The sequence below is a fragment of the Nerophis ophidion genome, linkage group LG04 (assembly GCF_033978795.1).
Source record: "Nerophis ophidion isolate RoL-2023_Sa linkage group LG04, RoL_Noph_v1.0, whole genome shotgun sequence".
In the NCBI taxonomy this organism is placed as follows: domain Eukaryota; kingdom Metazoa; phylum Chordata; class Actinopteri; order Syngnathiformes; family Syngnathidae; genus Nerophis; species Nerophis ophidion.
Genome location: NC_084614.1, coordinates 43,466,956 through 43,484,987, shown reverse-complemented (window position 1 = coordinate 43,484,987; position 18,032 = coordinate 43,466,956). Strand labels below are relative to the sequence as shown.

General features: G+C 39.0%; 1 protein-coding gene across 4 annotated transcripts in view; it reads left to right on the top strand.

Moving 5' to 3' along the window:
* The window catches only part of amot (angiomotin), a 64,466-nt gene extending 46,890 nt beyond the window's left edge, over positions 1–17,576 (top strand). For all 4 annotated transcript variants that reach the window (XM_061898112.1, XM_061898114.1, XM_061898113.1 and 1 more), the window contains 5 exons: positions 274–470; positions 4,165–4,293; positions 10,556–10,794; positions 10,903–11,157; positions 16,307–17,576. In XM_061898112.1, coding sequence (XP_061754096.1) covers positions 274–470; positions 4,165–4,293; positions 10,556–10,794; positions 10,903–11,157; positions 16,307–16,434 — 948 coding nt within the window. In that variant the 3' untranslated portion in view covers positions 16,435–17,576. The remainder of the gene's footprint in view (positions 1–273; positions 471–4,164; positions 4,294–10,555; positions 10,795–10,902; positions 11,158–16,306) is intronic.
* Positions 17,577–18,032: the final 456 nt, after the last annotated feature.

Genomic DNA, 18,032 nt, shown 5'->3' with positions numbered 1-18,032 from the left:
CCTGTGTATAAGTCGCACACCCGGCTAAACTATGAAAAAAACTGAGACTTTTAGTCCGAAAAATACGGTATATATATATATATATATATATATATATGTATATATATATATATATATATATATATATATATATTCATGTGTATATTATAATATTACTTATTATAATATATATTATATATAAAATTTAAAGTGTGCTTTGAGTTTTAGCACCCTGTGGGGGTAAGTTTTACATCCCTGCAACTCTAAGTTTTTAACTGTCCCTTTTCCTTCCAGCGCCAAGGAGGCACTCAAAACAATGGTGTGGTCCCGTCAGAGTACAGTGCCACTGCACTAATGGAGCGCTTAAGGGAGAAGGAAGAGCGCATCTTGGCTCTGGAGGCTGACATGACCAAGTGGGAGCAAAAGTACTTGGAGGAGAGCGTCATGAGGCAGTTCGCCCTGGAGGCGGCGGCTTCTGTCGCTACTCAAAGGTAGAAGGGCATATTGTTGCATTGAAAAAAAAAAGGCAGCTTTTCACTTGCAGAGCAAACGGGCCGGTGCTTGAGCAGGGTTTATGTCTATTTTCACAAATTATTTATTGTTTAATTATAAATACTAGTATAATATGCGTAAGTATGGTATCTGCTGATGTACTTCAGTTGTAGTAGAAAAAAAGATTGATACTGATAAAAAGAGGCTGATACCGATATACGTCAAAATGGCAAAGATATGTGCCGATAATTTACCCAGCCAATAATCCGTCGATGCATACTTAAAACTGATTAAACTGATACTTGAGTCACGAAACAATACAGTATTGCTGTATTTTGATATTGCAATATCTGCACACTGCTTACTGGGAAAAAAATTAAATGCAGCTTAAATTTCTATATATATTTTTTTGGGGGTTAATCACACTTGCTAATTTTAATCAAACACAATTAATTGCATTAAATTACTTTTAATTAACTTGCAAAAACGACCCCCACGTTTTGACCAAAATGTAATTTTATTGTCAGAATGTCATAAAGGAAATTTCAAAATGTTAACCTAAATGTACTTGCCAACAGTATTGTCTAGATTGTAAGATACATCCTCAGATGCACTGGGACACATCCTCAGTGATGTTCCTGAGATCACTGGGGGTTTCGGGTCTTTCAACATCATACCCCCTCCTTCAGGTGACCCAGCCAGGGTTGATCAGACCCCAGCTTGTGTCCCAGTAGCATTGGCCCACAGTTCGCTCCTCCTGATACAAAGCCATTTAGAGGCTCTCTCTGCTGCCTCCATGGTGGCCTTGATGGCCTTCCTTCTCCCATCACCTGTTTGCCAAGTAGTGTAAACACCTTGCACAGTGAGCGGCCAGCAAAGCCTCTACACCCCACTTCAATGGGCTCACAGCGTGCCTTCCAGCCTCCTCTGCGGCATTGCTCAACTAGCTCCTGGTACTTTGACCGCTTCCGCTCGTTTGCCTCCTCTATGCGATCCTCCCAAGGAACTGTCAACTCTATCAGTAACACCTGCCGTGAAGATACTGATGTCAGCAAGATGTCTGGGCTCAACAAAGTTGTTGTTACGTATTCTGGAAACTTGAGCTGCTTGCCCAAGTCCACTCGAAGATCCCATTCCAATGCTGAGGTGAGGAGACCGGCTGCCGGTTTGGGCTGTGACTGTGGATACTCTCCTGCCCTGACAAAGGCAATTCTCCTCTTGCCAAGTTGTTGTTTGCTGCTGTTGTTTTTGGCCATGGCTTTAGCAACGGTCTTCAGCACTTGGTCATGCCGCCAGCGGGTGTGACCCTCCCCCAGAGCTTTAGAGCAGCTGCTTAGGATGTGCTCCAGCGAGCTTTTCCTGGAGCACAGCACACAGGCTGGAGAGTCATTCATGCCCCAGAGATGGAGATTGGCTGGGCTGGGTAGGACGTCGTAGACAGCTTGAACCAAGATTTTAATGCGCTGGGGTTCAGCCAACCTGATCTCAGACCAGGTCACCCTCCTCTCCAGTGCACCATCCCACCTTGTCCATGCTCCCTGCTGCCGCATACCCACCATCCTGCTGGTTCGCTCCTCTTCAACCTCTGCACCCACCTCCTTCAGGACTAGCTGGCGTTTGTCTTTACCCTGTGCCTTCTCATATTGAGGTTGGGGGAAGGATCCCAGCCCAGCATGGCCTGTTGCCACCGTGCCCACCAGAGCCATATATATCAGCAGAGACTCAGCTACCTCCAGGCTTTCCTGAGCCCTCCACTTCCTGCCAGTTCGCACCACGATGCCAACTGATGCCACTTTAGAGTCCTTGGAGTCACGATAGAGCAAAGCCTCTCGAGTGCGATAGACTTTGAACTCATCGTCCAGGCTACTAAAAGGGAACTGGAGCTTGTTAGTCTTCCCATACAGTGCTGTACTGCACAGGCTGAGTGGAAAGCCCATCCATTGGCGGAGGTAGCTGCTGATCTTCCTCTCCAGAGTCTCCACTGTTGACAGAGAAACCTCATACAACAACAGAGGCCAGAGTATCCGGGGTAAGACGCCAGGCTGGTAAATCCACGCCTTAAACGGGCCAGGTAAGCCAGACTTGTCTACAGCCGATAACCACGTCTCCAGTTCCTTGATGGTCGTTGGGATAGCTTCAGTATCCCTGAGACTACAGTCAAAGACCTTTCCCAGGCTCTTGACCGGTTTCTCTGTGATAGATGGGATTGCTGTGCCATCCACGAAGAAGCGGAACTTGTCTGCCAGTTTTCCTTTCTTCAAAACCATCCACCTGGATTTAGTTGGTTTGAAGCTCATTCTTGCCCAGGAGATGAGCTTTTCCAGGCCCTGGAGTATCCATCTTGCGCCGGGCACTGATGTAGTTGTTACAGTGAGATCGTCCATAAAGGCTCTGATGGGGGGCTGTCGAGTTCCAGACTTTGACAGAGGGCCTTTGCATTCCATTTCAGCTGCCTTGGCTACCATGGCAAAGAGGCAAACTGAGATTGTACACCTAGTTAAAATGCCCTTTTCAAGCCTGTGCCAATCCGATGTTATGCTCCCTGAAGTGATCCTGAGCCTGAAGTTCCTGTAGTAATTCAAGATGAGGTCCTTCATCTTTTTGGGTACATGGTGTCGGTCCAGGTTAGTCTCCACGATCTTGTGGGGTATGGAGCCGTACGCATTGGCAAGGTCAAAGCACAGCAAGATCTCCTTTTCCCTCCCGCGCCTCCCTGATCAGCCGGGAAACTACACCGGTGTGTTCCAGGCATCCTGACACACCTGGGATTCCACCTTACTGGACTGAGGTGTCAATGTAGGCATTCTTGAGGAGGAAGTCGGTCAGCCTTTTGGAAAGGATGCTGAAGAAGATCTTTCACTCAACACTAAGGAGCGAGATGGTCCTGAACTGCTCCAGCTTGGTGGAATTCTCTTCTCCAAACACCCTCCGCCTGCAACAGTTCTTCTGCGCCAAATCACTCGCAGGATCCTACAAAGGATTCTAAGGAGTTCTGGGCATCGTTTGTACACCTTGTAGGGTACTCCACTTGGTCCTGGAGCTGAACTGGCTCTGGCTGCAGTAAGTCATGTTGGGGTTTATTATGGACCCTAGTATGCCAGCAAGCTCAACAGTCGGAGTCTCCTCACTCATCTTTGCACTGACGTATGCATTGACCTGATCACTGACGGTTAAACACCCTTTCAGGTAACCGTAGGTAAAAGAGCATTTGTGGACAAAATTAGTTATGTGATTAATCTGTATTTATGCGTGACTTCTGCGATAACTTTTGTGATTAATTGCATGAGTGTTAACAGTCCTACTTAAAATACAAGTTTTATGTATGGACACTGAATGACTGTAATAATTCAAAACTGAGTCAAAAAACAATGTTATTCAAATGATCAATTTCTAGTAATTACAACTGAAAAGAAGGTGGATTGAGTTTTTTGACACTTCAATGTCAAAAATGTCCTCTACGTATTACATTTTACCGTGATTTTTTGTAATTTTATAAAAAACAATTGTTAGAAAAGGTATCGTTATATATTGCCGTGTCAATATTTTTTCACAACTTTATACAAGACTGATGATAGCATACCCATGTTAATGGATGTAATGTTATACACCTATCAGCAACACTCACTGATGTGTTTAGCTGCTCCTAACATAGTCGTCATTGTAGCCTAAAGCAAGATACCGTTTGTATTGCAGGGATACATCTATAGCAATGTTGAGCCATTCCCCCAGCAGCAGCTACGACACGTCAGTAGAGGCTCGCATTCAAAAAGAAGAAGAAGAGATTCTAATGGCGAATCGGCGCTGTTTGGACATGGAAAGCAGGTAACATATCGTAAAATACTTGTATCTTAAATAAATGAGCTCCTATGGTGCATAAGGCATTGACTTCAAGAATCAAGACCACACATTTGCTTTCATCACTCTACTGTAAGGCAAAAGGGTTTCCTTTGCGCAATAAATAGATTTGTAAAAAGATTTGTCAGTTTGGCTTAACGGTGGCGGAGGGGTTAGTGCTTCTGCCTCACAATACGAAGGTCCTGAGTAGTCCTGGGTTCAATCCCGGGCTCAGGATCTTTCTGTGTGGAGTTTGCATGTTCTCCCCGTGACTGCGTGGGTTCCCTCCGGGTACTCCAGCTTCCTCCCACCTCCAGATACATGCACCTAGGGCTAGGTTGATTGGCAACACTAAATAGGCCCTAGTGTGTGAATGTGAGTGTGGGTGTTGTCTGTCTGTCTGTGTTGGCCCTGCGATGAGGTTGCGACTTGTCCAGGGTGTATCCCGCCTTTCACCCGATTGTAGCTGAGATAGGCACCAGTGCCCCCCGTTACCCAAAGGGAATAAGCGGTAGAAAATGGATGGATGGATGGATTTGTCAGTTTGTTGCCAAGCAAGTTGACCAGCCAGTGAACATTACATCACCCCATAGACTGGTTATTTTATGGTTATGGTCATTAATGGTTATTTACCGTGAATGAATCGGGCCTGCATCTGCCTGCTAATGTCAATAGGCAATTTGATATTGCTTAGTATGTGTTTTGGTAGCATCTGCATCACGAATTAGGATATTTTTGGGAGCAGAATTTGAAGAAATGATGGCTGCCCGATGCATTATGGCAGTTTGTAGCAATATTACTGAAGAAGGGAATCAGTCAAAAAGTCATTTTTTTATGTGGAGACTTCAATGTAGATCTCTTGAACCCCAATAAACAAAAGTCCATTAATGATTTCATAGATACAATGTATAGTATGAGTTTGTATCCCCAAATCACAAGGCCAACTAGAATTGCAAGTCACAGTGCTACACTTATTGATAATCAGGATAAGTTATTCAGGAGCGCTCCGTATCTTCCCTTGTGTACGTGTGTCTGTCAGCGTGTGCGCGCTACCTGTCAGTACAACACCCAATCAAATTACATCCACGTTATTTTCGTCACACAGCATTCATCCAATCAAATTCCAGGAAAACCAACGAAGAAGATCTCTCAAACAACCCGCGAGTGAGGAAAAATTATGCCAAAAATATTTTCGTTCGGGGATTAAAACTACGAGTTGGTCAACAAAAAACGAATTCCAGTATGCAAAGCATGCGGTTCGAAGATTACAGACAGAGACGCAACAACTTCCTACTTCGTTTGACATTTCAAGATGCACAGTGAAGGGTAAGTTTTAAATGAAAGCTAACGTTTATTGGCTGAGTAACGTAACTTTTATTTGTTGTGTAGTTAATTCAGTGAGGCTGTAAACTCACTGCTAACGTTAGAACCATAGACATCTTATAAGGGTACGCAGCATCGAGCGCTACTGCCTACTGGCGCAGACGAGACGCGGGGCCGCCATCTTGGAGTGGTGATCCCCTGCACTCAGTGCAATTCATTTGACAGGAGCAATGAACTGTCAGCGCATTTCATTCATTTTACCTCACTGAATACCACTCATTTTCACCCGCTTTTTGTCATACGTGTAGCTATGATAAAGGACACATGTTTTGGCGTGTTCATAGTTTGCTTAACAGTAATATAATATTCTTATATACTATAAGTGACCAGACGTCCGAGATCCAAACTGGGAATAATAATCCCAGAGAAGGGGGAAAAAAACGGTCAGCTATTTTTAAGTTGAAGAAACAATATGATTAGGTTATATATACATGTGTATATCCTACATAAACAATGTATAAATACATTAGATATCTATATATCTTAGGGACCTATAGACTGTATCTCCGTTTTTGCAGCAACAGAGAGTTTATTCTGTCTTGACACTTTGTATTGATATTTTCTATTACATTCTTCCCTTAAATAATAATGTTTACAGTGATTGTTTTATATGTATTTTTTATGTATGTTGCTTTGGACAAAAGTGTCTGCCACAAATACTTAAACATATATAAACACCTGAAAGTCTTTATATGAACTAAAACCACCGATCTGTTTCACTGGATTCAGAATAAAACCAAAGTCTGTCTTACCCAACAAAGTTAGTATTTGAATATTGTTACTTGAAGACTTATTCCTGGTTACAATTATACTGTTAAGAGAGTATTGTCTTATATTTTGCCTAAAATGATGAATGCATCATAATCAGTGGTGGCTGGTGAATTTTGTTTTAGGTGGGGCTGAAAGTTTGTTAACCAAATACCTGTAGGGGGGTCATCCTCCCCCAGAAGATTTCTTTGTGATTTTCACATACAAATATTGAATATCTTTGCTCCTTCTCAACTCTGTGGTGATATTATTTTCACAAAATACAACCAATAGTACGTTAATGTTAAATCTTACTTATGAAAAGTAATCCCCAGATTCCTATTTTCAACAGTCCTCTCATTTGAGCAGGGAAACGCTGAACACCAGCCCGACATCTTTGTTTTCTACCTGTCAGTTTAAGCTGCTCGCCGGCACCTTGTCACCTCTTCAAGATGGCGGCCAAATTGCTCGTGTAATAGCAGCCAATGTTGTGTCTACTTATAAGATGTCTATGGTTATAACGTCATTGCAAACACGACAATCTATCGCGTCCACTGCAGTTCACTACTTTATTCATACTTTTTGTCAGGTGATTTTTTTTTTAAGCGGGGTTGCATGACGTACCTACACATAACGTTACGTTGGTGAATGCATCACACACAGTAACGCAACGTTAGACGGCGGTCAGCAGCACTGCATATTTTAGCCACCTACAAAAAGACAGACATAGTCAAATAAAGGTTGGTTAAAATGTATACTATATTAAGAATATGTGTACATATTGCATTGGGCCCTGACATCTAAAAAGTACGACTCTGTTCATTGTTATGTTCATGTATTTGTTATGTTTTTCATGTGTACGCACACATAAACACACATAGAATATGAGATGATATCAATGAGATAAGGTAAGAACAGGATAGAAACTGCTGTTGAACTAGTTACAATGCAAAATGCCATGGAAATACAATGTTAACACCTTTGTGCAAATAAGTACAGTTGCACTTGTTTTTTTAAAATGTGTTTATTCTGTAAAGGAATGAGTTAAATGTTTAAAATGACGGGTTAATAGTGCTATTATGAAGTACAATGTCAGCACTATTTTTTTCCTGCAGTTTCAAATGCACTTGTTTTAATAAATGCATACAGCGTTTTAAAAGCATACACAATCTGTGTAAATATATTAGTCTGAGGTTAAAAGGACTTAAAATGACTCGAAACTCAAAATGCAGGACTAGGGACTTGACTTGAGACTTTCCAGTCTTGACTTTGGACTTGACTCGGACTTGCCTGTCTTGACTCGAGACTTGACTCGAAACTTGAGGGCAAAGACTTGAGACTTACTTGTGACTTGCAAAACAATGACTTGGTCCCACCTCTGCATATATCAGTAACGTATCGTTTCTAACCGGCAAATTCCCTGACAAAATGAAAATTGCAAAAGTTGTACCAATTCATAAGAATGGAAACATACACCAGTTCACTAACTACAGACCAGTTTCATTACTGCCCCAATTCTCCAAAATCATGGAAAAACTATTCAATAGCCCATTAGATAAATTTATCAACAAAAGTGGGACGCTTTTGGAGAACCAATTTGGATTTAGAGCAAATATCTCAACATCAATAGCATTAATCAAAATAACAGAGGAAATTACCAATGCAATAGACAGTAAAGAATGTGCAGCGGCAGTATTCATGGATTTAACAAAAGCATTTGACACAATTAATCATGATATTTTAATACAAAAACTAGAAAAATATGGCATCAGAGGTTTGGTATTGAACTGGGTAAGAAGCTATTTAACCAACAGGAAGCAATATGTGAAGATAGGTGATAACATGTCAACACGGTTGGATATATCTTGTAGTGTACCCCAGGGATCAATACTGGGAACAAGATTGTTTGAACTTTATATAAACAACATTTGTAAAGTTACAAAGGACTTGAAGTCAGTTTTATTTGCAGATGACACAACTGCTTTCTGTTTAGGAGAGAAAACACAGAAGATGATACAAATAATAACGGAAGCAATTAACAAATTAAAAAAATGGTTTGATAAAAACAGACTATCTTTGAATCTCAGTAAAACTAAAATAATGCTATTTGGTCACAGTAGAAAAGACCATCAGACACGAATACAAATAGACAGAGTAGATAATGAAATGGTAAAAGAAACCAGATTTTTGGGAGTATTAATAGATGATAAAATAAACTGGAAATCTCATATACAAAACATACTACATAAGGTGGCAAAAAACATTTCAATAATGAATAAAGCAAAATACATCCTGGGCCAAAAATCACTTTATATTCTCTACTGCTCGCTAGTGTTACCATATCTGAGTTACTGTGCAGAAATATGGGGAAAGAACTACAAATGTACACTACATTTGTTAACTGGGTTACAAAAAAGATCCAATAGAATAATACATAATGTTGGATATAGAGAACATACAAACCCTTTATTTATTGAGTCAAAAATATTAAAGCTCGATGATTTGGTAAAATTGCAAACAGCTAAAATGATGTACAAAGCAAATTATAACCTGCTACCAAAGAATGTACAGCAATTCTTCTCAACTAAAGAGGAGAAATATAACCTTAGAGGAAAATCTAATTTAAAACATTTGTATGCACGTACAACACTTAAAACCTGTAGCATATCAGTATGTGGAATCAAATTATGGAATGGATTAAGTAAATAAGTTAAAAATTGGCTGTTTAAATTAATAGTGCTTACAAAGTACAAAGAAGAAGAATTATGAGAAACACTTTCAACCTTATTGAAAATAAGATATTCTTCATCTTAGTATGATGGTAAAGACTGAATTAATTAATTACATGTTACAGAACTGTTGTATTACTCATTCATGGATGTCATTTTACTATTTTGCTGTAAAAAGGGTCAGTAAATGAATGTATATATTTGTGGGCGCTCTGATGTGGGAAAGGGGTAGGATTAAATAAGCTTTGCTTCTTCCTACTCCTTTTCGGACATGATGTGATGTGAGGTGATATTAAATTGTCCGTATTGTATTGTAAATGTGTTCATGTTCGAAATAAATTAAGAAAGAAAGAAAGAAAGGGGTCAGCCTGCATACATTTCAAAATGAGGGGAAAGTGTGGACCTATTATTCATAGTCATCATTGTCACCGACGTCCCACTGGGTCATCATTGTCACCGATGTCCCACTGGGTGTGAGTTTTCCTTGCCCTTATGTGGGCCTACCGAGGATGTCGTGGTGGTTTGTGCAGCCCTTTGAGACACTAGTGATTTAGGGCTATATAAGTAAACATTGATTGATTGATTGACCTCTCCAGTTAAAGTGACTCGTGCAAAATCGACCGGACCACTTGATGAGTAGTGTAATTTGCAGCAATCATTTTATTGATTTTGGCTTTAAAGAAGAAAGGTTCTGGTTGGAGTTTGGATAGAAAAAAATTCCATCCATCCATCCATTTTCTACCGCTTATAGAAAAAAGAATAAAAACAGATGCAATCATAAAAATCAGGAGCACCCTCGATGGAAGAAAGACCTTCAGAATAACTGAGAATGAAAAGCAGAGCTGGCGCTGCGAGTATGCTGCGAGTATTCTATTTTGTGTCTTTTTCTGCTATGTCTCCCCAGGGTGCTTGAGGAAACACCAGCTTTGTTGTTTTCGGAAGAGCAGTGAAGTCCAGAAATGTCGATCCTTTTATGTTTAGTTTTTGCCCTTAACCGAGGGACAAGCGGTAGAAAATGGATGTTAACCATATCAATTTTGAAGTAATCAAGGACCAGGGTGACAAAAACAGAAAATTAAATGATCCAAATAATTATTTTACATACCTTATCCACATTGTCCATACGGGGAAATGGGCTCCAGTTGTGTAGATGACGTCACAACAAGAGGGGCTAACATATTGAGTCAAAGGCAAATGAAAGGAGGCGGATTATCCATTTATGGTAACAATTTACCCAGAGAGCCTTGCACGCATCCGCCATTGTGGTCGATGGCTGTATCCAAAAAGCTCCTTCTTCTTCCTCAAAGTGCCAGGCATAAACAGAAATCCTAAACTAAGTTTCTCCATTCTCTACTCTAACATTTAACCATCTTTTGTTTTATCTTATTAAGGATAAAGAACCTCCATGCCCAGATAATAGAGAAGGATGCTATGATCAAGGTGCTGCACCAACGATCCAAGAAAGAACTAATCAAGTTGGATGTGCCTCCAACAATGAGGCCCTCTAAGTCTCTGATGTCCATTTCTAATACTGGATCTGGTAGCTCAGGACTGCTCTATCATAGCCTTGGACTTAGTAGCTCACCCATCACTGAAGAACGCAAAGATAGCAACTGGAAAGGCAGCTTGGGTAAGAGTCTTCACTTTTGAGGCTTCATAATTCTACAAACAGTGTTTGTAAAGTCTTATGGCCCCAGCAGTACGAGGAGTACAGGTTTAATTTGTTCTTTTAACACAGGGGTTCTGCTGAGTCCTGAATTTCGCACAGACTCTCACAGAACCGAGTCGATATCATCATCTCCTTCCCCGGTGTTTTCTTCCACGCAAATGGCAGCAGTCCACTCAAAGACAGGCAGCAGAGATAGCTGCACGCAGACCGACAAGAATCCCAGCCAGGACACCAGCAAGCCCGGCACCCCAGCCCTTCAGAGCATGACGCTACCAAGCAGATTGTCCAGCCCGAGCCCCAACTACATTCATGACCGTGGACTTGGTAAGATCACACACTGAGACACGTCCTTTGTTATCATTAGTCAATCCAACCAGAATTTTGCAGGCTTTTTTTTGGACATTTTTGCAGCCTAAAATGCCTAAATTTGCATCAGCTTTTTCAGAAATTGCAATGTTTTGAGGCTCAGTTTTGTTCAATAACATTGAATGGACTTGTGGTTTTATGAATTTGTAAACAGTGCTTCAAAAATCCTTCGTAACCTTCACTTCAAAATGCACAGAATTTAAAAAAAAAAAAAAATACTCTGTTGATGTTTTACTTGTTTTATGTCACACACACTTAAAAGCAGACAGTAGATGACAGTAAAAGCACATACTCAGAGCTCATTATCAAATTACCTTACTGTTATAATTAATTTAATTAATAATAGTTATTGTCCAGGGTGTACACCGCCTTCCGCTTAGTGCAGCTGGGATAGGCTCCAGCACCCCTGCAACCCTGAAAGGGACAAGCGGTAGAAAATGGATGGATGGATAGATAATTAATTTTAATTACAGAAATAAACACTACCGAAGGCTTCCTTATTATCTATTCTCTGCTTTGTTGTCTAAAAGTTGCAGACATTCTCCGTTTAGGTTTTACGCTTGAAAAGTGTTTGTCCATTTTAAACATTCCTTAATTTTCCAACACATTTACCCCCACACATTAAGAGCATTTGAGAGCGATCTATAACGCAAATTTTTGCCGGTAAATGAGAGAAGGTGAGAGATTATCATCATACTTCAACTACTCTAAATGCTTCTTCTTTGCTTGGTCAGCATTGCAAATGAAAACATGTTCTTAACTGTCTTCCCCTGAAGAAGTTAATGTTAAATAAATATATAGATGTATGTAAACTATCATGTAAATATTTATTGCGCCATCACAAATTCCCAGAGGGAATGAATAGTATACCGTTTTTGGTAAATTATGTGCTTATTACCTATTAGTTATCACAGTTAAGCAAATTGCAAAACATAAAACGTTTGTGTGAGCAGCTTTAATTACTATTTTTATCAATAAAAAAAGCTGCAAAAAGCTGGTCGTTGTCCAATAAACAATATCCAAATAGAAAAATAGACATTTCAATATCGCACATTGCTTTCATCTTATCCACTAAATAGCAGTGTCTAAAATCTTTTCACTATGGGCCGCAGACTGAAAAAATAAAGAATATGGGGGGCATTTTGATTTGGAATTTTCTTTCAAAACCAGCAGATCTATAGAGACTTTTTTCAAAGAAAAAAACTGCTCACGTGTCAGCTTTGTGTTATTATTAAATACAGATATTGATTACAATTTAACTGATGGAACAACCCTATCGATGCCCGTGCCTAAAGGGGAACTTTTTAAATGTTGCCGATCTTTCACTTTGTAAGACAAGAACACATCCATCCATCCATTTTCTACCGCTTATTCCCTTTTGGGGTCCCGGGGGGCGCTGGCGCCTATCTCAGCTACAATCGGGCGGAAGGCGGGGTAAGAACATATGCATTCTAATTTGTAATACACAACAAGTACGAGGTGGCTAACAATGAAGATAATGTAAGTCATCTATAGCGCTCATAAAGCTATCTGAAAAACACATTTACTAATACTCCATTTACATGTCATAACCTGAATATTAACCAAATATTAGAGATATTGTTATTATAAGCGTTGAGGCTAAGGAATTTATTTTAGCAGCAGCATGATCACAAGACAGTAACTAGCTTATAATGCACTCGGAAAGTAGTTACAACGCTTCACTTTTTCTACTTTTTGTTATGTTACAGCCTTATTCCAAAATGAAATACATCTATTGTTGTTCTCAAAATTCTACATACAGTACCCCATAACAACAATGTAAAACTTTTTTTTTTTTTTTTTAAATGTTTGCAATTTTTTTAAAAAGTAAACACTAAGAAATTACATGTACATAAGTATCCACAGCCTTTGCCATGAAGCTCCAAAGTGAGCTCAGATGCATCTGGTTTCAATTGATCATCCATGAGTTGTTCCTACAGCTTAATTTGAGTCCCCCTGTGGTAAATTCATTTGGTTGGACATGATTTGGAAAAGCATAAACCAAGTATGAAATCGTAGGAATGGTCTGTAGACCTCAGAGACAAGATTGTTTAAGGCACACATCTGAGGAAGGGTACAGAAAATATCTGCTGCCTTGAAGGTCCCAATTCCATCATCCGTAATTGGAAGTACTTTGGAACCACTAGTACTCGTTCTAGAGCTGGCCGACTGCCTGAACTGAGCGTTTGGGGAAGAAGGGCTTTGTCAGGGAAGTGACCAAAAACCCACTGGTCGCTCTGTCAGAACTACACCATCTCTGCAGCAATTCACCAATCAGTCCTGTATGGTAGAGTGGCCACACGGAAACCATTCCTTTGTAAATGTTTGCCAAAAATGCACCTGGAAGACTTTGTCAGACCCCGAGAAACAAAACTCTGGTCTGATGAGGCAAAGATTGAACTGTTTGGCGTGAATGCCAGGCGTCATGTTTAGAAGAAACTAAACATCGCTCATCACCAGGCCAATACCATCCTTACAGTGAAGCATGGTGGTGGCAGCATCATGTTGTGGGGATGTTTTTCAGCGTCAGGAACTGGGAGACTAGTCCGAATAGAGGGAAAAATGAATGCAGCAATGTACAGACATCCTAGGTGAAAACCTGCTCGTAAGGACGCTTGAACTCAATGCTTAAAATACGCCGCTGTATTCTTAAAATGACCAAAATACATAAATATTAGGGCTGGATTTTTTTTGGACTTTTATTTATCACACAAAGGGAAAATTACGTGGTTGCAGCGCAGATACAAAAAGACCACAAAAATAAGGTAAAAACACTTGTTGTTATGAAATTAACCTGTTAGTAGATTACATTTATACTTACAGCGTGTATAGGGTGTAAAATAGTATTGGAGGTTTTTTAGAGCGTTTTATAGGCAGATGAGAGTAAATTCCACTACTTCCGTTGTTAACTGACTTTTGATGGCATTTATTTACGAATAAGAACGCATAAAAAAAGGAAAAACAAATGTGGTTTTCCAAAAAATTTGCAGTTTCTCTTTAAAAAATGGAAAACACGACATTGTTGTGGAAAAAAATCCCAAATACCTTCTTAATTTAATGGTGTTTTTTGTTATTGAAGTTTAACATACTCTTTAAATACAGTAGTACCTCAACTTACAAGCTTAATTGGTTCTGTAACAGAACTTTAAACTCAAATCACTCAATGTCGGCCATTGAAATTGATTAAAATAAATTTAATCTGTGTTTGGCCCCTCAAAAACAGCCACATTTTAAAATAAAACAACTTTCAGATAAGAAATATTGTATGAAAAACAATACACTATGTCATAAAAAAATTACAGTAGTTTCATGAAGTAATGTAATAAAAATGTACAGTATTTACGTACTTTGGAGAGTTGAATTCTCGGCTATATCCTTTAAACTGCTTCTCCGTCAAACACACCATCAGCAGCTTCTCATATTTTCATAAATAATTAATTTTAATGTCCTTGGTTGCTTTTAGACTTATTCTGTTTTAGTATGGTGCTAGCAGTGCTACCCTGTAACTGCATCACCAAGTTAGCAAGCTATACACTTGGGCATGTTTTTGATTTTTTTTTAATTCAATAAATATCTTCCACTGTTTTGTCCCACTAACATTTTTCCTTCCCATGCTTGGAAAAACAAAGCTTTGTCTATCTCTAGCGATGAGCTAATGCTAACGGGTAAAACCAGATGTTTTGGGCGGATCACACTGTGATATTTGCTACGCCAACTAATGGCAGGGATTCTTTTACATCAATTTTTGTCTTGGACCCTAAACATAACAATTAGTCGACACAGTGCTCTTATCTCAATACACTCTAAAGTTGAGGCCTTACTTTGGATACCCCTGCTAAAAAGTATAATAGTTAGCGGGCAAAGGCATGGCATAAAAATCAATACGCAAGTGTTTTGTATGGTAGCATATCAATAAGTAGTTGATGATATATTCCTTCTACAGACATTGGTACTTTAACAAGGGGTGTGGATACTGCCTTTGCTTTTTTGTTCATACATGCACACCCAGTGATGGGCAGTAACAAGCTACATGTAGCTAAGCTACGTAGATTAACTACATTTTAATAGCTTGGCGGTATCTTGGCTACTTTTTTAACGAGTAACTTTTCCGATAGCTTAGTTACTTTTACACCCATGTAGCTAGGTAGCTTATATCAAAGCTACAAAGAAAGAAAATAAACACTAAACAGCCCCCCAAAAATATGGAGAAAATACAATGACCTGGATAAATGAGAAAATCAATACATACGGAGAAAATCAATGATTGGTTGATGTACGTAAAATGAGTCACAGTTGGCTAAGAATAGGGCGAAACATTGCAGACTGGCCAATCAGAGGCAAGATAAGGGCCATCGAAACCAGGAAGCTAAATCATAAAAAACACGCACTCATGTCACATGACGACGAGGGAGTCGGAGACAGAGGGAGGCTTAAAGCTCACCATTCAAAAGAGAAAAATAAAATTATCGAAATGGCAGAAGAATTCTATCCCGCAGATTGAATTTTTCCTCTAGTGATGAAGATGACTTCCAGGAAAGCCAAAATAGTGCATATCCTTGGCCATATTTATACAAATGTATGTGCTTGGAGAAAACAATGCCCCAAACATTAGTTTTTAGTTGTTTACTCTGTAAATCAAAATCATAACTGCTCTCTTCATCTTACCGCACAAAACCATTACAAACTGTTCCTGACTACCACACACGTCATTGGTAGTTGAAGGGTGTCCCCTGCTAAATGACAGATTGTTAATATTAAGGGACCCTTATTGGTTCATTTGTACACTCTCAGTTACATTAACATTGACATTATACATGTGGGCCTGTAAATAACAATAGCAAATGTTAAATGTAGCTTTAATGTAGCGAACTAATTTTGCCGTGTAGCTTGTAGTGTTGCTTCCTACAATTCACTGAGGATAGCTTCCCCTGTAATTTAGCTACATTTAGTCAAGAATAACTTGTATCTTATCTTACTACATTTTCCAAGTTGCTTGCCCATCACTGTGCACACCTTATACTATCAACAGGATTCCATTGATGCTTCATATTTGTAGATATTAATACTGGGTTTGTGTCATTCTCAGACGGTCCAGTATTTCACTGCAGCACTCTGGAGCGAAGGGTCCCTGCCCCGTCCCACTCACAGCAACACCACCCAGCCACACCCCCCCAACAGGAAGTGGACAAAGAAATGATGGAAATTCTCATCTAAACCAATTAATTTTATCCAAATGAATGAATATGTGGCAGCTTGATATGAACACAATATACACGGTAAAGTTCATGCATACAGTATGCTGTCAGTTTGCACACGTTCCCTTCATTCTTCAGTTTGTTATTGATGATAAGAGAATGCATTAAAACGCAGCGTTGTGTCAATCAAAAACATAGAAAAGACAACTAAGAAAACATTTGAACTTAAATGTCCTCTTATTAGCAAGCACTGAGCTACAATCTTCTTTCCTCGCAAAGATTGAATGACTGCAATCAAACCAGCTTTTCTTTAACAAGCGTCTTAAGTCATTATCTGGTTAAACCATGAATAATAATTTATGTTTACATTTATGTGATGTTATATAATATTTACATATTCAGTGTTACAACCCAGTGTAACGTTGTTACAACAGTGTTATAAATGCAAATAAATGTAACAAAAGTTGAGAATACAACTGCTTTTTGAAAGGATTAATTTTGAATTTCCATCCATGGTATATTTTGTGGGTGGTAGAAAATGCTTTCTTTGCTCTTTTAACACAACCAATGTACGCATCATGCATGCTGTGAACACATCAACCCACCACTAGGTAATGTTTTTTCTTCTCGTTATTGTACATCACATATACGGGGTAACACCAAAAGGTATAAAACACTTGTTTTAATGTTGGCCCAACATAATATACGATATGTAACAACCATTACAACATCAACTCTACATAGACAAGAACGCTTGATCATGTTTATGAGGTTTTAACAGGAAATGTTTAAAAAAATATTTTATTTAACAAACTTGAATCCCTTTTCACCAACCAGAAGAAATTCTGACCCCCACAAACTGTTTGTGTCCATTAAGCAAACAAAGTAGTAATGTTTCTTTAATAAAGTACTCCAAAAAACTTGCCTATGAGGTCAATTACAGCTATAACTCTTATAAATGGTAATCTTTTGCTAAAACTATACTTTAATATCGCACTTGACCACCCTACATGTTAAACTGCATGAAAGTACATGTAACAACTACTGTATACAGGGCATAGAATACTTGTATAATGAATATGTGCAGAGACTTAATATTTTGTATGCATTCATATTCGGTCTATGAAGAAATGTTGAAGTAAACGATCAATCTTGCAACAACTTTGTCTTCTTTGGCTACATTTTAATTTAAGTTAAAGTCTGCGATTTCTACTCTGTTCTGAAGACTAACATATTGAAAAAAAAAAAATTGTATCGAAGAGCAAATTGTGTTGCAAATTTTCCCCATAAAAATAATGCAAATCCAATTAATTCATTCCAGACACCTATGAATATACACAACAAAACACATTTTAGAATAAGTATAGCTTTACATGCAGCAAAAATGCAAATGACAGATTATTTTTTTTTAACATCAAAGACAGTCACACAACTTTCGTACTTTCTAACTGATGCCACTCAAAACTTTTTTTTAGCCAAATGGTGGCTAATTTTGTAGTTGCACTGGAAAAAATGTATGTTTTTAATTCAAGTACCTCCTAATCGGAGGAAAGCATTTTTGGTTGAAAAAAGAGATGAAGAAGTAAAATACAGCGCTATGTCATCAGTTTCTGATTT